The sequence below is a fragment of the Tiliqua scincoides genome, chromosome 1 (assembly GCF_035046505.1).
Source record: "Tiliqua scincoides isolate rTilSci1 chromosome 1, rTilSci1.hap2, whole genome shotgun sequence".
NCBI lineage: Eukaryota > Metazoa > Chordata > Lepidosauria > Squamata > Scincidae > Tiliqua > Tiliqua scincoides.
In genome coordinates, this window is record NC_089821.1 from 265,623,672 (window position 1) to 265,648,609 (window position 24,938).

The 24,938-nt window shown below is 44.9% G+C and overlaps 1 protein-coding gene across 1 annotated transcript; it reads left to right on the top strand.

Moving 5' to 3' along the window:
* Positions 1-609: 609 nt before the first annotated feature.
* On the top strand, positions 610-23,565 carry MAL (mal, T cell differentiation protein). Its single transcript, XM_066611860.1, has 4 exons — positions 610-696; positions 20,532-20,699; positions 22,279-22,404; positions 23,491-23,565. The coding sequence occupies exons 1-4, from the start codon at positions 610-612 to the stop codon at positions 23,563-23,565; spliced, it is 456 nt and encodes a 151-aa protein (XP_066467957.1).
* The last annotated feature ends 1,373 nt before the right edge of the window (positions 23,566-24,938 follow it).

Here is a 24,938-nt window from a genome sequence, read left to right on the forward strand (position 1 = left end):
TGCCTCAGGGAGGTCTTGAGCCAGCCCTCCTCCTAGCCTTGTAATGTGTGTATATGATTCTCACATCAGAGCCATAATTTGACAACGCACTGTGGCAGAATACTTGTGCTACATAAATGCAAGTATTTATTAATCTTTTGTGTACGGTTTCGTTCTGAAATCCTGGAGAAGGCCCATTAAATATAATTAAATCTACCTTGATGTTTGCAGTTAGCATAACCCCACTGTTGTCACTAGTATTACACCCTGAGATGGGATTGTCCCCTGTAATCTTCGATTGAGATCCATTCAGGTGGAATCAAAGCACAGTCGGATTTAAATTTTATTTGTGGCACCTGCCTCTAGAAACAATCATAAGGTATCTATAACAATGTTGAAACAATGAAATGATGCCAACCACTTAAATCTCCTCCCGGGGCATAGAAACACAAGAGGGCAGTTACCTCTAGGTGGGCGGCCACACCTATGCTGATCTCCTTCCCTGGAGGGCGGGCAGCACTGACATAGCTGAACAGTTACGGGCTCACCTGCCTAAGAGGAACGAAGCAGCAGCAGGCTGGTTTCGCAGCGTGTGGACTTGTGTGGTGAATTTGGAAGGTGACCTGCAAGATGTCTTCCACCACCGCCAGTACTTCCTTACCCAGTGGCATCAAGGTCCTGGGCACCTTTCCTGACATCCTTGTCCTCCCAGAATTTGTAAGTATGCCCTGCTTTCCTTTTGGAAAAGTACTTTTAACACCTGGGGCTCTAACAGTGCCACTCTGCGTGTCCTTCTGAAAAATTGTGCCTAGCACAGTTTTTAGCACCAGCAGTTGCTGTCTCTTGTCTGCAAGCATAATTTTCTGGTTATACTACTTTGTTTGCCTGAAATGTATTTGCTGAATAAATGGGAGTAACATCACACAGTGTTTTCTGTTTTCAAATCAGCATGTCAGGCTATCCAGCAGGTACAGAACCTAGACTCAAGATGAGCTCTTTTTCTGATGCTAATGGGATGGGGGGGCAGGGGGTGCATTTTAAACTGTGTGTGTATAGCTTTTGCCTAGTAATTATTTTCTTCACTTCCAGAGCATGTTTTAGTTAGTTGACCCTCAAGGTTACCTGCTAATCCATGCCCAAAGCAGGCATCCCTTGCACAAGTGTGTGTTGTATTCAAGGAGCTAATTCTCCAGCTGAACTGGTTGGAAAGCAGCTCTTCAAGGGTCACTGAGTGTGCCGCTTGCTTCAGAGTCAAGGCTGGTGGCTCTGTGATAGAAAGGACTGGCAGGTCCTGCTTTAATGCGCTTTAAAGGAAACAGCTTGAGAACTGTATGGCTGGAGAAACTGCTAAAACCTTGAGAATGCTCAGGGATCAGTAACAGTGCCAACTCTTTTATTGGCTCTTCCTACTCTGGTGCCTCTTACAGCAGCCTGTAGTCAGACATTTAGCAAGTGAAACTTTTTTCTTTTCAATGACATGAGGCTCCTGCGTTTACTTATTGCATTTTCATCCTGCCTCACTTTCATTAGGATGTGGTTTCCTCTTCTCTCACCCAGGTCTGTGTAGATCAGTAATAAAGCACCTGCTTTGCATGCCAAAGGGCCCAGGTTCAATCCCTAATAACGCCAGGCAGGGTTGGGAAAGACCTCTGAGTGTGAAACCCTTGAAGGTCACTGCCAGCCAGTGTAACCAACACTGAGAGAGATGGACCATTAGTCTCAGTAGAAGGTAGCTTCATGCAAAATAGGTTAGGGCAGGCTGAGAGCCATAAAGCTCACTGAGTTATCTTGGACTAATTTGCATTGTGTGAATATCAGTGCAGGTCTCTGCCAACACACCACCCCCTATCAGTGACTCACTAGTCTGATCCTACATGGTGGCTTCTGGGTTCACACTCCATCCTGCAAGTGAAGCTACCTTCTTCTGAACCAGATGATTGGTCTGATGAGATGATCCAGCAATTCAGGCTGGATCTTTCCTAGCCCTATGTGCTGATGCCATTGCCGAAACCCAGGATCTTTGGCATGCAGAGCAGTTGTTGTCATTCAAGATTGGGAATAGGCTTATCTCACAGGTGGTTTTTGTGCCTTGAGCAATTGTTTCACAAGTAGAAATTGAATTATTGATGCTGTCAAATCACTCTGTAGTCCTGAAAGGTTGCAGTTGTTGAATTTCTGATATGTTTGTGCCCAAGGCACAAGATCCCCATTGAATGGAAACCTGAAGGTCATCTGAAGAACCTGTTATGGTTTCTCTTAATGTCTGTGTCACAAGAGAGACTGTCTCTTACCCAAACACCTGTGGGCCCAATCCTGAACAGTGAGCGCCAGCTTACTGCTGGTGCGCACTGTCGCAAACGTGCCATATGGCATGTTTATGGACTCTAGTGCCAGGCGAATGCCAGTGGTAGCCCAGTGCTGGCCAGTGCTGGGCTACTGCCGGGTGGTCACCAGAGCTCCGCTGCTTGGTGGTTGCATGGACTGCTGAGCAGTGGAGAGGGAAGTGGAGGCATAGGAGGAGCCGGGAAGGAGGCGTTCCCAGGGGAGGCAGTCGTGGTCGGAGGGCAGTGAGAGGGTGGGGGGAGATGTTCTGGGTAGGGGAGAAGCGAGAAGAGGGCAGGGAGGAGGCGTTCCAGAGGGAGGGAGTGGGGGCGGGACTGGTGGAGCAAAGCTCCACCAGATCCACATACTCTTCCATATTCTGCTTTCTGGAACTTAATGTAATTTCTTTCCCAACAAATGTGCATAACACTGGCTGCCAACCAGGGTGTAGGTATGCATGCTGAAATCTCATTTCGATTAGTGGGATTTATACGTGTGCCGCATTGCTGCTGGGAACTCTGATCAGAAGCAGATTGTCTCAAGCAATTTCTGAAAAGTGTTTATGGCACTGGGCTATTAACGGCAATTGCTGCTAAGTGGCCATGTTGGATATCAGGTATGACAGATATGGATGTTACCTGTAGGGAGATAGGATGCAGCTCAGCCCACCCCTGTTGAGCAATAATCTTCCTCGGTTGTATCTAATAAAGTGGCTTAAAATTAGTTGCTCTTCAGTGAACCTTTTCTACAGGAATCCCTTGCTTTGCTGTGGAATCCCTTGTATTGCTGAGGAAAGTATCCTAGGCCAGTCTGTCACTAGAAATCTTGTTGTACCACAGCCACAACATAATATTAAATTCTCTTATTCCATTGTGTTACTATGTGATAAGCTGTTGGGCAGAGTATTGAATGCATGCTTTTCTGTAAGGCTCCTTAGCAAAATCCACAAGCCCCATCCCCGACTCCCTCAAATTTAGCCATATCATGGCTTCCCTATAGCCTTCTGAAAGATAGTAACTAAGGGATACACCCCAAAAGCTAGGGTGAACAGGGTCCCTCTGGCCTCCCGGTAATAAGAGTACCACTGAAGACTTCATAAATGCCTGTCAGCATGTTCAATTGTGTGGTACATTGGTGAGGCCTATGTGAGTCTGTTTCCTTGCATGAATTGCGAATACCTCCTATAGCACAGCCAGTGCTCGCCTGGGCTTGACAGTTGCAGCTGAAGTCCAGTAGTGGTGGACAAGGTGTCTTCTGGGAAATCTTGTTCACCATTATTTGGTGCCTATTATTTGCTTAACTGTACTTCCATTGTGTATTCTTAAAAGACTTTTTGAAGCCGCTTTGGCGATCCTTGTGAAATGTGAGGTCAATAAAGAATTGATCTTCTTATTGATGAGCTCCTTGTAAGCTTCCAGGAGAGGCAGGCGTCTCTGGAACACAGTTGGAAGCCACCAGTCTAAGGCTGCAGTGGGCCTGGGAGGCAGGTGGCAGCTTTTGTCTTTGTGCCCTGCTGAAATGTGCAAAGAGCTTTCTTATTTTATTAACACAAAATGATCAAGGGGCACATTGTCCCAGGCAGAAGGTGCAATATAAAAAGCCTGATTGATTAAAGAACTTGAGTTGTGTTCCTGTACATAGTTCCCTATCAGATATAGGAGTCCTGGACCATGATCTTAATCTTGCTCAATTAGGAGTGCACTCCCTTTTAAATCAATGGGCATTACGTACACATAGAACTGACCAATGCATTCTCTCCAGATACCTTGAATATTCCTCCTTTCTGATCCCTGAGCATGACTTTGTTGCCTGTCACATGCAACTTAATTGCAGGAACCAGGAAAAAAAAAAAAACTACAATCTGAAGGAAGTTGGATGTTGACTCACAACCAGTTAGGTTTCCAGAATTCTGTATCGAAATTTGTCTGGTGGAACAGGGAATGTAAGACTGCTGTGTTGTGGTGCTTCCTAACTCTCCAGGTTCAAAACTTGAGGTCTACGACACTTCTTTCAAAGTCCTAGAGACCAAGTTATGGTGCATGAATACATCCTGCATGAGAAGGCCGACCTTCCAGGCCATCCTTTTTCAGGCTTGGCTATGGAAAAATCAACTGTGCTATAGGTGGAGAAGAGCCCAGTGGGGCAGAGAGTGGTGGAAGGGTGAGAGCAGGGTTTGTGTCCCTTTGAAATGTTGGAAGACATCAATCTCTTGCACATGGTGCAATCAGGATGGCCAACTCTGGAGCTATTCCTAGAAAAAGATTACTTTTTCCAACATGATGTAATGTAATGTCATTAAGCCAAGAAGGCCCTGCTAAAATCTACAGAATTGCTTTCAGAAGCTGCCTGGCAATCCCAGCTGATTCCTGGAGACTGGAGGCCAATACTGGAGGACTGACAATGTCAGCTGCAATGCAGTTTGTGTCCAAGCCACAGTAGAGGACCGAGTCACACATCTTCTTATAAACACAAGACATATGGAAAGATCATGCCTATGATCCAATTATGATGTGTATTGTTCTTCTCAAGAATGGCTTCTTTGTTTGACTTTCACACCCACAGTATCCTGGAAGCTTGTTTTAAAACTCTGTTTTCCTTCTCGGTGCATTGAATTGAGACTTCCATGCCATAAAAATCATTCAAGAGCTCTTAAAATCAGATTGCCAAGATTACTATGCATTTGCTTTTCAGTCCAGAAATATGTCATGACCTTTACTATCCTCTCCCCATCTTTCTACATGTAAGAGAAGTAAACATAGAACCAGTCCGGTGTACTGTACGTAGCAGGTGCAATCCGGTTTCTACTGAATTTAGGTTTCTACTGAAACTGCAACCCAAGGCCATTCCTGGAGGCTGCGCATAATTCCCCTGCACTCTTTACAGAACATAACTGGGGTTGTTAACTCTTGTGGGGTGGAAGAGAAGCTGGATTGTTTTAAATATTAATTGATGTATTAGAACATGAATGGATTCAGCAAAATCTTGAAGACGTTCAGGAGAAAAATATAAGCACAAAAGCTTACTCACAAAAAATTGCCATGTTGATTTCTTCCCACCCACCACATGTATAGTTATAAGTCTGGCTTCCTACTTCATCAAGTATGCTGTTTTAGGTCTGTGAGGGGAGCAGTTAGTAGGAGGAGGAGGGGGTTGAAAAAAGAGTCCCCTTCATAGTGTCTGATTTGTGGCTAGATTACAAGTCTTATCAAAAGACCAGAAGCATTCCAAAAGAATGTCATCTTCTGGGTAATGGGATCCATCTCTTGGTGCCAATGGCAGTGTTTCTCCTGGGGCATATAGCAGACGTGGGTGGGATATTGATCAGAGCCATGGCAGCGACAAAAGGCAAAGGCCCCAATATGGACTGAGCTCCCTGCAGCTCCTTTATAGCATAGGAAAGTACAGCATATCAACTCCAACAGTGTGCTTTTGTAAAATGTGTCATTTGGTCCCACACATTTGGTCCCACACTATAGAATTAATTCTATAGCTGTTGCTTGGGCACTTTGTCTTGGCACTCAAGCAGCAATATTTTACAATTTGAAGGGAAGGGAGAGTGCAATTCTTCCCTCTACAAATTTTAGTATTTTTTTGGTTCTAAGCTGTGTTGACTGCACTTACACATGTGCTTACTGGCACCTATTGGCTAGTGACAGATCAAGCTGGTGGGAGAGCCTGCTCCAACCATGCCACTCTGAAAACATATAAGCAGATTTCTTTAGACCAAGGCTTGTACAGGCAAAATGCTTCTGATCCCCTAACCATGTTTAACGGTTACAGTGACATAGATGGCAATACAGTTAACCAGGGCTTGACGCTCTTTCTATGTGTTTTGCATCTGTGCTAGCATAACCCATAGGGATGGTGGTGGGGGCAAGGTGTATTCGATGCTGAAGCCCTGTCCCTTCAGGGATTAGGAACTTTGTGTCTGTACTTGAGGATGTCCACCATGACCTTATAACATAAAAGAGTGTGGCTTTGCTGATAATGCAGCTTTAAATTCATTTGGGCATCTTAGCCCTAAAGTGATTTTTGGAGTTCAGAAACTTGTTTAATATAGTATACATCATGTTATATATGTATAACATGGTTTACTCATTTATTTATCCAGGTATTTATATCCTGCCTTTCTTCCTCTGAAGAGGCCCCCCAAGGCAACATTTTAAAAGTAAAATACAGTCATAAAACTCTTGTGCGAGTGCTGAGCTCTATAGATCTGGTGTTAAAAGCTCCTTATAGGATGGATACCTTGTCTTCTACATTTTCCTTGGAGCACGCACAGATCTTAAATAGTACCTGGGAAGTGGCGAAGGGGGTGCCTCAACAGTTAGGTCACTGCTGGTCTCTGTAGGAGATGATGCGTAGAGGATTCTGAACTCCTCTGTTGCGGGCACCTCTTCATTTTCTTTTGCACGTGGAGATAAATGGAGGAAGTAGTTTTTTCATTAATTGGGTTTAACGTGAAACTTGAGGTCAATACAATCATTTCTGGAAACGTTTTTGCTTGGTTTTGTATCAATTTTAAAATGATTGGCTGACCTTTTAAAGACCTTGAGAACCGGTTGCTGATAGATAGAACTTTTTGGTTTGTTTTTTCACATAAGCTGACCAGAAATCTAGATGTGGCTGCTTGTGTTGCAATCAAGTGTGTGGTGCAATGTGGTCTAAAAGCCTCTGGGTCATAAAATGTAGTGTTGACCTTCCTTTTTTCATTCCCCCAAATGACTGATTTTCATAGAGCAAAAATGGAGTTAATGGACTTGAAACATCCAAAGGACAAACCCAAAAGGAATTACGGGAACACCCATCCCAGAGGCCAACACCACTGACATCGGAGAGATGGCAAGGCTGTTGCAACAGCCCAAAGATTTTAGCACACACTATCTGTTTTCCTCCATTAAACAAACTGATAATACTCTGGAGACCTATTGTGGAGATAGCAAGAACTAAAGCCAGCACAGGTGGTGCCCACCTAGTGAAAGATTAGGGAAAGGGTGCAGAGTTTGACAGCTTAAGATCAACTTACCGCCCAGTTGATACAATAGCAGAGAATCTGATAGTGGGAAGAGATTAGGCAGAGGGTGGTGGCAAAAGAAGGGGAGAAACCAGCCCAGCGGCTCTGAAGCTAGGAGTAGGGGTGGGGTGGGGGAAAGGAGGTTTAATGGCTCACTTGAGCTTAGTTATGTGGCAGCAACCAAAACCTGCTATACCAGGTAGTCCTCTAGGAACCAGCACCCCTTTATGGCTGCTTTAGAGCAGGGGTGTCAAACATAAGGCCCGGGGGCCGGATGTGGCCCACGGAAGCTTTTTATGTGGCCCTCAGGCTTTCAGCTGCTGAGTAGTGCTGAGGTGTTACTGCTAAAAGGGCAGTCCACATGAAAATTGGGCTCTCCCATATCTTGAAATATGATCAAGATTCGTATATTTTCTCTTCTGTCATTTGAAGGTAATTAGTTCTTAAGTGAGAAAAAATTGTTTATTTTTGGTTATGACCTGTTTAATGACATTACTTCTTGCCCAATGACATCACTTCCAGCCCTCAGCAGGCATCATGGATGCTATGTGGTCCTCCGTATGAAATGAATTTGACACCCCTGCTTTAAAGGGTTTGGAATAAGCTCCTCATGGGATGCTTTGAAACATTGTGGATAGGGGCTAATGCTGTGATCAGGGGGTTAGGGGTGCACCCCTAGTTGCCTGCCTGGTGATGTCCCTCCTCTTTTTACCCTTTTGTTTCCATAAGGCATATAGCCTTCACAGAGGTTAACTGTTTTTGGACTCCAGAAGTCTAACCTGGAAGCAGGGCAAGTCAAATCCCAGATCCCTGCTCTGAGGACTTGATGTGGCTCTTAAGAACTGGAGAGTGAAACAACAGGGGAGAACTGGTGGGTGGGAGAGAGTGCTTAATCTTAATGGTCTTTTCTCTCAGTCAGGGTACAAAGGAAAAATAGGTGGTGAGGGCAGGGATGTAGCAGAGAATTGGCAGGTAAGGGGAGGGTTAAACACCCCTTGCAAATTTTGATAATGTCAAAATGATGAAGTCACCATTATGAAGTGAGGCAAACATGGGTTTGGGAAAAATACACCTTGGCACAAACCATGTACAGTAGTTCCTTCCTGAATTCCAATGAATGAGCAGATTTAGCCTCATGCCTGAGTTGGAAAGACTGTTTCAGAGAGAAATTATGCTACGTGTTCAGTTGCCACTTTCACATGGACTGGCAGGCGACACACCCTGCACAGCAGATTATTTGAAGTTCTGTATGTAGCTGCTTTCCCTCTGCCCCAGAAAGCCCTCTTGGTATTCAGCATCAGTCATGCTTGTCATGCTATTTTGCTTAGAAGTTTCATAACGACTGGAAAAAATGGTCAAGTTCAGTTTGTGTGCTAAGCTGAAACCAGTGTCTTGTCCAAGAAGAGGCTCAGGTAGGCATTAAGCTCCAGTATTGGCTACAAATCCAAATTATAGCAGGGCCATCCTGTTACCAACAGGCAAATGAGAAACCAGGCTATTTCCTGCTATGAGCCTCAATAAAGCACAGGTTCATGTGTGTCTCCTCCACACATGACACTGAATGCTTCCAAACCAGAGTTCCACATTATTATGAATTTAAAGAACGACTGTTTGTTAACAGACTAGAGCAGTTTGTTTGTTAACAAACTGACCCAAGACCTCTGGCCACATACTGCCCCCTCTTATCCAATGATGATGTGACAAGGGTATGGGTGGGCGGATCAGTCCTTGGAGGGGAGTGGGATTGACCATACCCCAGTGTGTACCATACCCCAAATCCCCTTCCTGGGCCTGATCTGCACCAGCTATATCACTGGCACAGGTCCAAATTGACCCATTGTGGCTGCTGGGGATACCCCCTTATCTGTCCCTTAACAAAATATGACCCCTTACCTCGCAGAGACCTTCAGCAGCCAAAAATCCCCTGCGTGATGGAGTGTAGCCCACTCTGGGGTGCTGCATCTCCATGTGGGGATTGCGTTAGGATTGGGCTGTCAGAGGGTAGTAGAACTGACATTTCCCATTGGGTCTAAAAGTGGCAGCCATCTGTCCTTTTCTCCTGCAGTGAAATGAGATGTGGGATGATTGTGTTGAAGAGTCTTCTTCAAACACAGTAGTAGTGAAGTGGGCAGGGAAATTTGAAACACATTGCCACTCCCTCCTTCATTGCCACAGATGAAAACAGGAACCCTCTTAAACACCCGCAGTTTCACACTAAGGATCTGCATGAATGACCTTCCCTCCCCCAACTATTACACATTGCTGCAGATTCTCTCTGCCTGCAGTATTCATTAACTTTGCACTAGCCTTTCCTGTGCTGCAGGAGTCAACTGGCCAGAACCATTTCCTCCCAACACATGTTTGTAACCCGAAAACAGCTGCAACTCGAGCCTATTCAGCATAGTTGATTAGTGTAGTTTTAGTATACATTTTTTTTACATATTGTATATTTTAAATTGTATTTTTGTAAGTGACCTTGGACACCCCTTGGGTTGTCAAACAAAAATTGATTAAATAAATTCATAAATTATTATCTCTGTATGTAAGTTGGAGGAAGGGAAACAGGCTTACTGGCATTTTAAGTTCATCCACAAACAGGCAAAGTCAAAGATGCATCTACCCTCACCCACCACCCCAAGATCTCAGTTCTAGAGACCCGAGTAAAGGGGCCTAAACCCAAAGAATGGCAGCATGCAGACATGGTTTTTAAAAGGGCACCTCTGAAATCTCTTCACAAATCCAAATGAGAATCATGTGCAATAAAGACACGCTTGGGTCATCTCGTCCAGTTTTGACAGCTGATCTTCAAGGACTCTCTTAGCACCTGATCCTTTTAGCTGGAGATTGAGGGCTGGACCTAGAGGCAGGCAACTGCTGGGGGTATTGGGCATTTCAGAACTTCATAACATTTAAGTGCTTCTACACAATTCAAGGAACAGATTTGTTTGTATTTGCTAATATGTGGCATGGAGAAACACAGATGTGCAACTCCATGCCTGGAAATATATCATCTTGTATAATGGGGATAAATCCTACATGCAGATGGTGCCTCAAAGTTGTGAAAGGGGCAGTGGTGTAGCTGAGGGGGTGCAGGGGGTAGCGGTCATACCGGGCAACAAGCTGAACTTGACACTAGTGACAAAAATTGTGAAAATCTTGGTATACAAATGTACAAATAATACCATCATGTTATATATCATTGGAAAGGTAATTTAATGCAGAATGCAATGAAATAAACCACATTAGAATATCTGTATTCTATCAAAAGTTATGGGCAATTAACCAGAAAATGAAAACACAACTGCCTTAAGGAACAAAAATCGGATTTCTTTAACTCAGAACTGACCTATGAGACTGATTGCTCTGAGAGCCAATGAGATGTTAGTATGATACTGCATGGAACCAATAAGGTGTTAATATGAATCAGCTTTCATTTCCATGTATCATAATACAGCTATTCCTGCTAACTGGTAGGCACTTTTTCAAGCAGTGCTCCTCTTGTATTTAGCAGGGAGAGAATAACCCTCTTCACCCTAGCACAGTGTCTCTAACCAATAAGGGGCACACTTTTTATTTATTTACTTAATTAATTAAATTTAGTGGAGGGGGGCTACAAAATCTTCTTTGATCCTAGGTAGCAAATAGATGCCTTAGCTGTGCCACTAGCTGGGGGAAGGTGGCAGATCAAGTGGGTGATGAACTGCTGAGAGGAAGAAGGCAGGTTTCCCCCCCCAATTTGCACTTTTTAAAAAGCGTGGGTGTGACGTCACTTCCGGTTGTGACATCACTTCCGGGGCATCATTGTGAGCTCCGCACCGGGCTACATGCTCATTAGCTATGCCACTGGAAAAGGGACTACGAATGCAATTTTAAAAAGGATATTCAAATATTGAAAAAAATGGAGGGGGAAGGAGCTAAAGACATTGTGGGGACTTGGCAGCAGCTGCATACTTCCCATCATCTTAAATTCTGGCCTGAGAAAATGGCTACTGTACCTTTTAAATAACCCTGAAATGCAACCTATGCAAGCCTATATTATTATTCATGGTAAGACATTTATAACTAAGCCTATGGGCAATTGCAGTAAATGTTAAGAGTACTAACAAAAATGTAGCAACCGTGTTACTTAAAAACAAAAACCTGCACCAGGAAGGAATCTGAAAACCTGTCTGTCCAGGAGGCGGATGTTTCTGGTCTCACTTGAGGGAGTTGTGGGCTAGCATCTGTAGCCATACAAAGACGCCAGCTTTCTGAGTTTTCTGATAGGGTTGCCAGCTCTTGAAACAAAGAAGCCAAAATCCAGTAGGTTAGGATTAGGCCCAGTTCAAAGCAATCTGTCCGCCTATTGTGCCTTCTTACTGGTCTGCTGCTATCAACGTATACCTAAAGCACCTGCACATAAATACGGGGACCTCCAGATCACGACATGGTCTGGTCTGCCGACTTCAGAAGAACTGTAAAGCGAGCCAAGCCACAGGCGAAGCTGCACACAGATGCAAGGAACAGACACAAACTCCGACTGCACATCACAGCATAAGCACCCACCCACAACAGCACTCCTGCCTATGCGTGTACACGGGGTGTTCCAGCCCCATCTATCAGCCCATGTACGGTACTCATATGGTGACAGTTATGAAGCTGCCTTAGACAGAGACAGACCATCAGTCTCTCTAGTCAAAATAGTCTCCTCTGGCAGCAGCTGTCCACGCCAGCTGACCCTTTAGCTTACAGATGCCAGGGACTGAACCTGGGACGCTCTGTGCGCGCTGTGCTCTGCCATAGAGCTATGGCCCCTCTCTTCAGACAAGAGGATAATGCAACTAACATGAAAGCAAAACTGCACGGAGTCCCTTCATGGTTCATGTGCAGGAGCGGCATTGACTTAGCAGATTGGGTACTGCTCAATGGTTCATACTCATCAGAGGAACCCCAGGGCCAGGTTGACCCTGACCCTCCAGGACTAGTGGACATGGTAGTGTGAGTCAGACAAGACACTTGTGTCACTGCTGCACTCAGCATCCAGGTCTACAAATCGAGTGGCTGCCCAGGGGTCGCTGCATTATTGCAGACTTTCTGGAGCAGCGATTTTCAACCACTGTGCCATGGCACGCTGGTGTGCTGCGAATGATCTGCAAGTGTGCTGTAGGATTTTTTTTTTTTTTTTTGGGGGGGGTAATTTATTAGTAAGGCCATTGGGGGATATGAGCCCCCCATCTGCAATGCAGTGTGCCTTGTCAACTGTAAAAAAAACCAACGCTATGCATTGACAATTGAGTGCCTTGTCAAGTGGGACATGAGATGAAAATCATTGCTCTAGTTTTCTCCTATTGGCTCCCTCCTATTGGGAGGGAGGAATTGCCATCAAAATGAATTTGTTACTCCTGGCAAATGCAGGTTTTTACTGTATACTTAGGGGTGAATCAATGATTGTGAGCATACATGGGAGGGGGTTGCTGTTCAGCTCTGTGTGCAATGTGAGGGTGTGATCTTGTGTACTGCAACGTTAGTCATTCTTCCTATAACCCAGTAACTAAGGGCCTTGTTGCTCTTTTCTTTCTTGTTTGCTCTTCCTTAGCACCTCATTAGCATAAAAGGCTGTCTGCATTGTCTGTCTGCTCTTGCAGAAGGTCAGGACTGCTTTTCATCATCCAATTTGTCTTTCAGACGGTCTGTTGCTACCCATTCTCTTTACTAACTTCGCTTCAAATGGTAGTCAGGTCTGGGGACAAGGTGGGACCAAGGGGTGCACCACCTCTACTCAAGGAATGCAGGGTTTTTTTTGGGGGGGACACATGTGAGTGGACAGCTTCCATTTTTCAAGATCAAGATGCTTCTGGTTAAAAATGTTGGCAATAGCTGGTGCTCCCTCCCCCGTCCCATAGAATGTAAACTCCACCTGGCTCTACCCCCTTTATGCTTAAATTATCCTGGGTGGGAGAAAGAAGCCCTTTAGCTACTATGCCTGTGAGCATGGCGGGGTATATGGGAACATTCAGCCTGCAGACTTGTAGCCTTCTCAGCTGTGATGTTTGGGGGATATGACCTCCCTGGCAATGGTATTTCTGCTCATCCTTCCATGCACATGGGTGAAGACAGAGCTGCAACCCCCATTGAAAGAACTGTCCAGCTGCTGAACAGAAACATGCTGGGGCACCTTCTCCCAGACTTGTAGCCTGGGGAATGCAGCCCTTACTTGACCAGCACTGCTCTCAGGCTTCCCTCTTGGTACCACCGCTGCTTTCTTCCTGGCACCCTCTCCACTCCCCAGAAGCATCTGTGCTCCCGCAGAAGCTTGAGGGTGTCACATGTATAGGATTGTGCTGATAATTTTAAATCTTCCAGTCACATGGGGGGGGGGGGATAGTGTTGAAGTTGCCTAGGGCACAAAATAGCCCTGGGTGGGATGATTGCTATCTCAGCTAGACTATGGTATTTCAGGATGGATTCATTTTAAGTGGGTAAAAAGCTCCTGAACTTTACAAATAATTTTCATGGGATTAATAGTGGAAAGAATCTCTCCTGCTGTGGACTTCCCAGTAGTAACTGGTGGGCAACTGTGAGACTGAAGGTGCTGAACTTTGGACCGTTGGCCTGATCCAGCCTTGCTTTTATTATTTATTTATTTAAAAGATTTTTACCCTGCCTTTCCTCTGCTGAAGCAGATGCCCAAGAGCGGTTTATGCTCTTAGGGTTACCAGCCTGACTTGTGCTTATAGCCAGACATGGCAATAGGGCAAGTCGTCGTCGTCATCGTCGTCGTCGTCTTCTTCTTCTTCTTCATTCCTTAGCTGGCGCTTGGGGAGCGGGTTGTTCTCTCAACCAATATGCAACTGTAGGTGCTGCTGGGATGCAAGGAAGGGCACCAGGATGCTGATCTCCTGTTGCTGTGTGTGCTCCCTGAGGCATCTGGTGGGCCACTGTGAGATACAGGAAGCTGGACTAGATAGTCCTTTGGACTGATCCAGTGGGGCTCTTCTTATGTTCTTATAGGATCCATGTGTCATTCGTGACATGCTTCCGCTCTTTGCGATTATTGGCAGATAGGGCAGGTATCTATGTTTAACTGAGTGATGTATCCCTGTGGCTAGGATGTGGTCTCAATTATTTGGAGACCAGACATTTAACTTATTAAGGGCTCAATCCTAACGCTTTATGTCAGTGCTTTCCAGTGCTGACATAAGGGCAGTTCAGCTCTGAGGTCAGGGAACAAACATTCCCTTACTTTGAGGAGGCCTCCGTGACACCCAACTGCAGGATACAGCACATGTCCCATTGGCACCACAATGCCAGTGCTGGAAAGCACTGACATAAGGGGTTAGGATTGCGCCCTAATTCACATATGTTCTGGGGCCTGTGAATCCTATCAGCAGCATTGGCTTCCACTGTCCCTAGGATCTCAGTGTCACTGATTTATTATAGGACTTGTCACTCCCTTTGGGTGCCAGTCAGCTTTGTACCCTTTGAGCTCCTCCTGCTCAAGGGAAATGTTGGCAGAAACCAACAGGGCTGGCCCTCTGAGGAGCCCCAGAGACACCATGGGTCCAAAGTAGCACATGGGGGGACAACTTGGTTATCCTTACTGGGAGGGAACAACACGTGGAACTCTGTTCTGCTGTCATAAATCTCCCTGTTCACTGTCCCAATCCTCATTAGGGCTGCTAACAACATTGTACTACTGGAAAGAAAATTCTTCAAGCATAGCTGCAGTCAGAATTGGCAACCCTGGTCATAGAATGTCTTTTCCCACTATGCACTTGTGCCTCAATGATTGTTCAACACTGTTCAGGAACAATTATAGCCACAGAGTTGTGCCAGTGGCGTCACTAGGGTTTGCGTCACCCGGTGCAGGATGCCAGCGTGTCACCCCCCCATGCAGTGGGTGGGGCAACACCCCAGGTGGTGGGCGTGGTGATGTACCATCACTCCGCCTCCACTGGTTTTTTGACTGTACCTTTTGATAGAACAAAGATAGAACACATGCTGCATGAAATTACGCATTGATTGATACATGCTGGTACATACATGCTGGTATTATTCCTCCAAACTGTGATTTTAGTGATTTTGATCACTAGTGGTGTCACTGCCCCCAAGGGGGGGGGGGTGTTTGCAGCAGTTCTCAAATTTTTAGCACTGGTACCCACTTTTTAGAATGACAATCTGTCCAAGATCCACCAGAAGTGATGTCATGGTGGAAGTAATATCATCAGGCAAATTAAAATAAATAAATATAAATAATTAAAGTAAAACAAAGAATTAAATAAGCAGAAGCCAGCTCTGTTCCACCTAGTGAATTTCCTCTGTAGCCTGCCTGCAATAAGACCCCCCCCCTCCAAAATCAGTAAGGTTTTCAGTCCCACCCAGTGCGCAGTTCAGTTTAACAACTTCTGTTTAATCCAGATCGCTGTCAGGATCCACCTGACTTTGCAAGTCTCAAAAAGGTTCACCTTATCAGCTGAAGCCTCTGTTTTGATCATTTTTAGTGGGGGAGGGGAGGCTGCCTTCTAGAGTACTTGTTTAACTCCAGGTGCATAGTATCAGGACCATTCTGGTAGCCTTGCACTTTCCTTCACCTGATCTTCCACATCAGCCAAGGCATGTTTGCTTACTTGCGAGTAAACGTGACCGTGAGGCTTAGTTTTGCTTTCCATAGGGTGCAATACATTCATCTGTTTGGAGGGAGGGACTTCCTTCTTAGGTGTTTTTGGGGCTGCATTCATTGGATCAGGACCATTCAGGTGTCGTTGAATTCCTCTCAGCCTGCCCTTTCCGACACACTAAGGTAGGTTCGCCTACTCATGAGTAAACGTGTGCTACAGCTCACTTTCACTTTCCATAGGGATCCATGCATTTTTTGTTCTCCAGTTTTTTGGCAATAACTTTTGATAGAAAGGAGATCGTTCACTTGGGTTTTTTGCAATGCATTCCGCTCAAAATTACACATCCAACGGTATATAATATGATGGGGTTACTCCTAACCACCGCGATTTTAGCGTGTCACCTCCCCAGTGCGTGTCACCCCCCCATGCGCGTCACCCGGTGCGGCCCGCACCCCCTCGCAACATCACCGAGTTGGGCAAGGGGGCATTGTGGCTGCTGGGGTGTGTGTGTTGAAGTATCTCTTCAATCTTAACCCATGATGTCTTCAGTATTAGTTATATACTGAATAGTCTGAGTGTTGGGAGACAGTTTGCAATAATGAATTTTCCCATCATGCAGGGACAATGCTGTGAATTTCTCAGTCCAAAGAAACTGAATAAAAACACACATTAATTGCAGTCAGAATAACATTCAGAAGAGCATTACACTTTGAACCATTGGCCTAAAGGCGGCTTAGCTGTTTTATTTGCATCCCTATATTTATTTCTTCCATTATAAAACTCAAGGTGGCAATCATTGGATTCCTCAGTTCTAGAGCTGTTTAGCTTCGATAAGGTAGCTGCATCATGTCCACCCAGTCCCGTGCTCTGAGACTTCATATGCAATCATACCACTAGACCAGGGGTAGGCAACCTTAAACATTCAAAGAGCCATTTGGACCCATTTTCCAGAGAAAAGAAAACCTCAGGAGCCACAAAACCCTTTTGACATCTAAAATGAAGATAACACTGCATATATAGGTTTTTTTTAACCTTCTCTGCTGCTCTGAGTAGCTGCTGTGCATTGCTGGAGAGGAGCTGCAAACGCTGGCTGGCGGAGGGCATGCTTGTGGGGGAAGGATGAGGAGGATCTCTGGCAAGGCTGGACAGCACATTGTACACACGTAGAATCCCTTTTCACCTGCCCTTAGCATGTGAAAACGGGTGCAGATATATATCTCTGCCAGGATTAAGAGCCCAATCCTAGGTATGTCTACTCTGAAGTAAGTCTCATTCTAGTCAATGGAACTTACTCCCAGGAAAGTGCCTAGGATTGCAGCCTAAGTGCCCAATCCTGTGCCTGTCTACTCAGATGTCAGTCCCTTTAGAGTCAATGGGGCTTCCTCCTAGGAAAGTGTGGCGTGGACTGCAGCCTCAGAGCCTCTCCTCTACCTGTCTCCTCAGAAGTAAGTCCCATTAGAGTCAATGGGGCTCACTGCACCCTTGCACTTGTCAGCCAGAGTTGCCTGGCACAGGAGGAAGCCTGCCTGGGAAAGGATGGGGTGGGGGGAGCCCTATGGGGAGGTTGTGCTGGGCTGGGTGGGGGAGGCTGGGGGGACCCTCGTTCAGTGGCTGCGCTTTCAAGGGGAGGGAGGGAGGCAGGCGCCGGGCTGGGAGGCGGAACTGAACGCAGCGGCTGCTTGTTGCGGGGGAAGCCCATCAAAAAGGTACGCTTTCACCCGGACTCTGGAGCCGCAGCAGACAGCTGAAAGAGCCGCGGGTTGCTGACCCCTGCACTAGACACTCAAGTCAGAGGGACAAACGTCTCAGCTATGACTGGCAGAACCTGAAGGTTGATGGCTAATGTTCCTGCTCCCCCTGTTTTTTGCTACCTGTCCCAATTATTAACCTTGGGTAGGGAAATGCTTTGTAAAAATGTCTGAGTGAGTTCACAACTCTAAGGTTTTTGCTCTCCTTTCTCAGGCTCTGTTAACTATGAGAGCGGGAGGCAAATGCAGCTTAACTAGAGTGTTTACGAAGACCAATAGAGCAAGGCATTTCATGCCCTGCTTTCCTTGCCTCACCTCTATAACTGCCTGTTCAAAGAATTAATGTTATTGAGTTTGCGTTTGCATTTTTTAATGGCAACCATTGCCTCCCTATAACCAGATTTGCTGTAAGATTATTACAAACATATTTATATGCTGTTTTGCCACAGAGAAGTTCTCATGGCAACTTCAAGTTTCAAAGGGGTGTGAGCAAACAACTAGGTAGTAAATGTTTTAACAGGGCCATATCACTTGGAGTGTGGCTTTGTGCCAGCTGGGTAAATGGCTCAACCCCAAAATATCGATATTCCCACAAGAGCGTTATTGCTCCAACTGTGCGTGCTGTGGGGTGGGAAGAGACTGAAGGCTGTTGACCCATATGTCAGAGCTCCCCTGGCAAAGAGTGAAGTGTATGGGATATGTTATCTAAAGAGTCTGCCAGCAAATCTGAGTTTGGTATTTGTGTGAAAGAGGCCCTATGTGTGGGAGTCTAGGACTCCTTGTTCTACCTTTTACTGTTTATGGCGGAGACCTAGAGGCCCATAGGCCTCCAGTGCACTATTTTTCTGAGACAATCCTTCCTTCCTTTCCTTTCCTGATCTACTTCCTTTCCCGATGCTTCCCCGAATGCTTCCTTTCCCAATCTACTTCTCAGAGACTTGGAACTTTAATTAGGAGCCATCAGGTGGTGGCATAGGAAAGCTCCCTCACTGCAAATGAGTGAAGTGTTGTCATGGCCCACCCAGAGACTCACTTCCTGCCTCTAGCCCTAGTTCCTCCTACAGAGAAGAAAGACTCCGCCATGATGTCATGTTGCAGCTGGAACCTTGATACTTTCCTACTTCTCCTTTCCAGCCCCTGGCTTTTTTCCTCTCTCCATCCCTTCACACTACTAGTACTTCAGCTCCTGTTTCTTCAGGGTAACCATCTTGATTCTCTTACTCCATTTCCTTCCTTTCTCCCTTCCACTTCTGCTGTTATGGACCCCCTTCTCCTTGTAAAGATTTCCTCTTTCCCTTTCCTTCTACCTAGCAACTGCTTGTGTGGTGGTACCTAGTTGTGTGAGCAATTGTTGTGTATATTGCACTGCATTTTATTTTTTATCCCCCTCCAGTTATTGTAATCTTAATCAGAACCTTTATTGACATAGTATATACATATATAATCAGACAGTTCACAAACCTAAAGAATAATTCCCCAAATGTACAGATGTACCACCCATTTCTCTGATGCTATTGGCTGAGCTACAGTGTCTCAAGACATGTTTTAGAAAAGTCCCCAATGTCTCAATTATTATTGGATCCTCAGAAGACAACAGATGCTTCAATTGAGTCTTGTTCGAACAATCTGCCCGCTTGTTCAAGTAAGTAGCTAAATGTTTCTTGCGGGGCATTAGATAGAGTGTACAATGCAAAATCATGTGGGACAAAGATTCAATCCTACCCTGCTCACATCTACAGCATCTTCCTTCCTTCCTTTCTTGATTTATTGATTTGATTTATACTCCACCTTTCTCCCAGAAGGGCACCTAAGGGGGCTATATGGGGGTCTTATTAAATCTTCCATACAGCACAGCTAAGGGAAATACATTGCACCTGTCCAAGGTAAAGGTCCTGCACTCATAAGGGCACTTTAACAGAGTGAAGTGCCATGGCATGTGACCAGCTCTGGTAAAGATCTGATGGCTCAGCAGGGAGTTAAAAGCCACATTTTATTTAGGATGCTTTATCCTGGCTTCTCATTAGGAGATGGCCAAGGCAATTGAAAAATAAAACTTGAAAAAAAAGTTGCACATCTTCAATTAAACAAAAAATAATAATAACACAATCAAAATGTGCTTATTGTGAAATGCCCAGGACTAAAACGAAATACTGTATTCACAAGGTACCAAGGTTTTATGCCTGGCATAATCTTCTGGGGAAGAAGATCCACAGCTAGGGTATAGACACAGAGAAGCCTCCCTGGTAGCCACCTGCTTCACCTCTGAAGGCAACCAAAGCAGGTGTTTGTAGAAGATCTTGGCAATTAGGCAGGTTCATGATAGCCCTTGACTTTATTTCTGTCTCCTGTTGATTGATGGGTGGAATTTGAAGGCCTTTGGATCTGATATCCAGATGAGCATTAATTCCCATGTTCATCAGGCTAGTAAGTACCATAAGTAATCAGAACCACCTTGAATGTAACCTCCAGACAGAACTAGCTCAAGTCAAATGTTGCCCCCCTTACCCAATTATCCCATTCTTTGATGCTCTAGCTCAGCACTCTGTTCCCCTCTTCATTTCCTCTTTCTTTCTGCCTCCCTCTTCCTTCTCCAATCCAGGAATTAGGAGGAGGGGGAGAAGCACTGTAGGTGAACAGAGACTGACACCCCCTCCATCAATATGCTGCCTGAAGCTACTATTTCAGTTGGCCTCACGGATGGGTTGACCTTGCCTCCAAGCTGCATTCAGATCAGCACAATTACGTGACAGCCCCAGCTGTATTGATAGTCACTGCTAACCACTCATAAATGGTTTTCTTTTATACAAAATCTGATTACGTAGATCTTCACAGGGTGCTTCCCTTCTAATTCCCCTTTATGCTTCCTCACAGGTTTTTGGTGGCCTCGTCTGGATCTTGGTGGCTTCTACCAAAGTGTATCTTCAGATATTTGAAGGCTGGGTGATGTTTGTCTCTGTATTCTGCTTTGTAATCTCAACATTGCTTTTGCTTCTGTATATGTGCGGAGCTCATGGAGGGAAGCCTAGTTGGGTTGCTCTGGTAAGTCGCAGAAGGGATATGAACACCAATGAATCAAGCCAGTGTGCTCAAAATATTATGTGAACTAGTGAACTATTTTGTTGTTGAAAAGTGGCATGTAATATAATATTCCTCGTACATACAGAGAAGTAAAGAAGGGTAAAGGCTTCCCCTGCACAGTCTTATCCAACTCTAGGGGGCGGTGCTCATCGTCTCCAAGCTGAGGGAGACAGAGCTTTCCAAAGACGTCTTCCATGGTCATGTGGCCAGCATGACTAAATGCTGAAGCGCACCGAAGGCTGTTACCTTCCAAAGTGATACCTATTTATCTAATTGCATTTACATGCTTCTGAACTGCTAGGTTGGCAGGAGCTGAGGCAAGTAACAGAAGCTCACCCTGTTCCACAGCACTGGGGTCTCAAACTCCTGGGCTGCTGACCAGTCCAGTGTCATTAACCACTCAGCCACTGTGCCTTGGGTATATAGAGACATCCACATATTTACTAGGTGTCTCTTTCCACTCCTGTCTCTCAAGAGTCAATTCAATTCATATGAATGGGTATGGCAGGAAAGTGGTTTAATGGAAGCAGTTATTCTGCAGAATCATCTGTATAACAAACTGCTTCAGATGTTGCAGACTCAACACTATAATTCCTAGTTTTTTTTGGGGGGGGGGGAACAAAACAGAATTGGTGCAGTAAGTTATAAAAATCCAGTTCTAGATTGCTACAACAACCCACTGCCCTTCCCTTGAAGTTCATTTACTCATGACAGCCAGATCACATACTTTTGTACCAGATACTGGTGACAAACATGGGTGATCCATGCCTTGTTGGGCTGCCTAAGCTGTGCCCTGAAATATATGGGTGTATGGAGCTGCCTTATATACAAAATCTCCTACTGAGCTCCAACCCCATCTCCAAATTCTCCTGAGTCCAAAGGACCCACCTACAGAGGAGTCAGCCTACTGAATCTGGTTTTCTTCTCAAGAGATGGGTTCCACTGAGAGTAAACCAGTGGGGTCACTAGAGTTTACGTCACCCGATGCAGGAGGCCAGCAGCACATTACTCCCATGACGGACCTCCTTCCATGCAGTGGGCAGGGCAACGCCCCAGCCAGTGGGCATGGTGATGCACCATTGCCCACTCCTGCTGGTTTTTTGGCTATAATGTTTGTAGATTAAAGATATTTCAGTGTGGTTTGTTTGATTGCATTCTGCATGAAATTGCACATTGAATGATATATAACATGATGGAATTATTTGACAATGCCAAGATTTTAAAAATTTGGCCAGTAGTAGTGTCACCCCCCCGTACGAGTCACCCCGTGTGGCCCGCACCCCCCGCACCCACCTAGCAATGCCACTGGAGTAAACAGTCCTTGATTGCTTTTGAAATGTGTACTTCCAACTTAGTTCAGCATTTCTGTGAAGCTATTCAAATAGCAATGGATTGCATCAAACTGACATCCTTGATGCAAATGCAAAACAACTTCTTGCTGGTATGGAATGTTCATTGGCTCAGGGATTGGGTGGGGGTTCCTGTTATTAATGCCCCTTTCCCAATGCTCTTAGGATCTTTCTGCTCCTCTCTTTTCCAGGATGCTTTCTACCAGGTTATTGCTTCTGTCTTCTACCTAAGTGCAGCGGTGTTGCAGGCTGGCACTACAGTCTCGATAAAAGGAATTCAAGACTACAGAATCTACCAAATAGATATTGCAGCATCAGTGAGTACTTATTTCTTACAACTTAACCTGCAACATTTAATAAGTTAGATTAATGACTCCAAAATTTTTAATTCATTTAAAAAGTACCCTCAGTGGAGCAACATTAGTATACATGTGCTTTACACAGGAACCTAGCAAAAGACACGCTTGTCACCCAATTAGCTTGGACAGAGGGAAAGGAAGAGTAATAAATAGAGGTGTTGAAAATTGTGTTATTTATTTTAGTCAGAAGTAAGCCCATTGTGTTCTGTAATACGTGTCTTAGGCTGTAATCCTATCTTACTCACTGGAGACAAATACCTCTAGTAATCAGAGATGAATGCAAGTGCCACTGATCATTGGACTGAGGTCAAAGCCAAAGGTGTAAGCATGGGTGTCATACAGTGGGCCGAATAGCATTAATAGCACCTGTCGGGGACCTGAAGTGACATCACGGAGCAGGAAATGACATCATTAAGCAAATGATGGCCGAAAATAAGCACTCTGTTCTCATGTAGGAGCTCATTAGCTGCAAACGACAGACTAGAATATATGCAAATCTTGACTGTATTTTCAAGCTATGGGAGATGCCAATTATCACATGGGTCAGCCTTTCAGCAGTGCTGCTTCTGCTGAGGCATCATGTCCCGGAGGCTGAGAGATGCTTTGCAAAGCGACAGCTCAGCAGAAGCTGCACTACTGAAAAGGTAGCCCACATGATAATTGGGCTCTCCCCGCACCTCAGCAGCATCTTCCTCTCACACACCCCCTTGCTCCACCTATCCTCCATAGCATTCCTTGCCTTTTGAGGCCTTCTTCTATCTCTCCCTCCCAGAGCTTCAGCTGAGGTGGTGCTGCTGAAAAGGTGGTGCAGGGAGAACCTAATTTTCACATGGACCAGATAAAGACCTACTGGGGGCCATCTCTTGGAAAGCAAGGAAAAAGAAGGGTTTGAATGGGAGGGTGCTCTGCACTGAACAGAAAAAGTTCAGATGTCAGGGACCACAAGGGCTAAGCTGGAGGAAGATCACATGGAGGCAGCACAGATGCACATGTGAATGAGGCCTGCCAAATCAACCTACAAAACCACCTTCTCTTTTCTTCTAGGTTTTTGCCTTCCTAGCCACGCTGACATATGTGATCCATATGGTGTTCTCATTACTGAGATGGAAATCCTCATAAAACCTCTAACCGCCTTTTAGAATGAATTTTGCAGGCGTATTTGGTCTGTTATGTCCTACCTTTGTTTAAAGGATTGTCTTACAATGGAAATTTTTTGTATACATGCCTGTGTGCTTTATCGTACACTGGCAAGAAAATTCAGGAGTATCTGTTTTTAGCTTAATCCCATCCCCTACCCCCTCTAGAGTCTTGGGTAGATAGCTTGTGAAACAGGAACCTCTCTTCAATGTATGTGTATTAATGCTGCTTTTATGTAAATGGGGATTGAATTTGTATAATAAAAAGCTTCAAGGAAACTCCATGACTGGGGCCTACTGCCTGTTCTTCACTTTTACAGGATTGCTTTATCAGTGCTTTGATCATGACATGTGAAGTGCTTTACAACCCAATCCTATGCATGTCTACTCAGAAGTAAATCCTATTAGAGTCAATACTTACTCTAATACTTACAATACTTATTCTGGGGCTTACTCCTGGGAAAGTGCGGATAGGATTGGGCTAACAATCACTCAAAGAGTGCTATGTGTTCTAATTACTGCAAAAGACTCAGCAAGTTCAAACTCTCTTGTATTTCAAAAGTTCCTTTGGAATGATGCTCAATAGTGTGCTGCAAATGTGAATTGAATTCTTTGAGCTCCTCCCATGTAGGACTCTGGAAGATCAGCATTTAGGTCACAGCAAAAATAATAATTACAACCCAAATTACAATTATAACAATTCTTTCAACCAAGTTCTCCATTGCTTACATACCTAACAAAAGCTACATGACAATTGAAAATGTTATCTTCTGTAATGCTAAAATCACAGAATAAAATTCTGTGCTTAGGCAGTCCAAATGCTGTACCGAGAAAAATCTAATGCTCTATAAAATATGTGCTTGTTTTTATTAAATGCTTCTTCAGCCACAAGACAACTCTCCTGTCCTACATATATGATGGCGTCCTAATTATTTATTAAGAGCATTTATATCCTGCTTATGAACCAAAGTTCTCAAGGTGGCTTACAATACTATAAAACAATCAAGGAGTTAACAGCCCAATCCTATGTGTGTCTACTCAGAAGTAAGTCCCACTATAGTCAATGGGGCTTACTCCCAGGTAAGTGTGGACAGTATTGTGGCCCAAGTGACACTCACTGTGCAGCACTTTCTTCCCTTGGCTGCTACCAATGTTCATTGCTTGGTGGTTGATACAAGGGGTACGAGCAGGGCGTGTTTAGAAGTTCCACCTCCCTTGGAAGCCTTTTTATGACTGGATAGACAATTTTAGATAAATAATATTGATTGTTTAGATTGATTACTAAATATTATAATGACAAATGAAGTAACATCCGCATGGATAATTTTATTTTCTCTAGACATTGTTAAAAAAAAA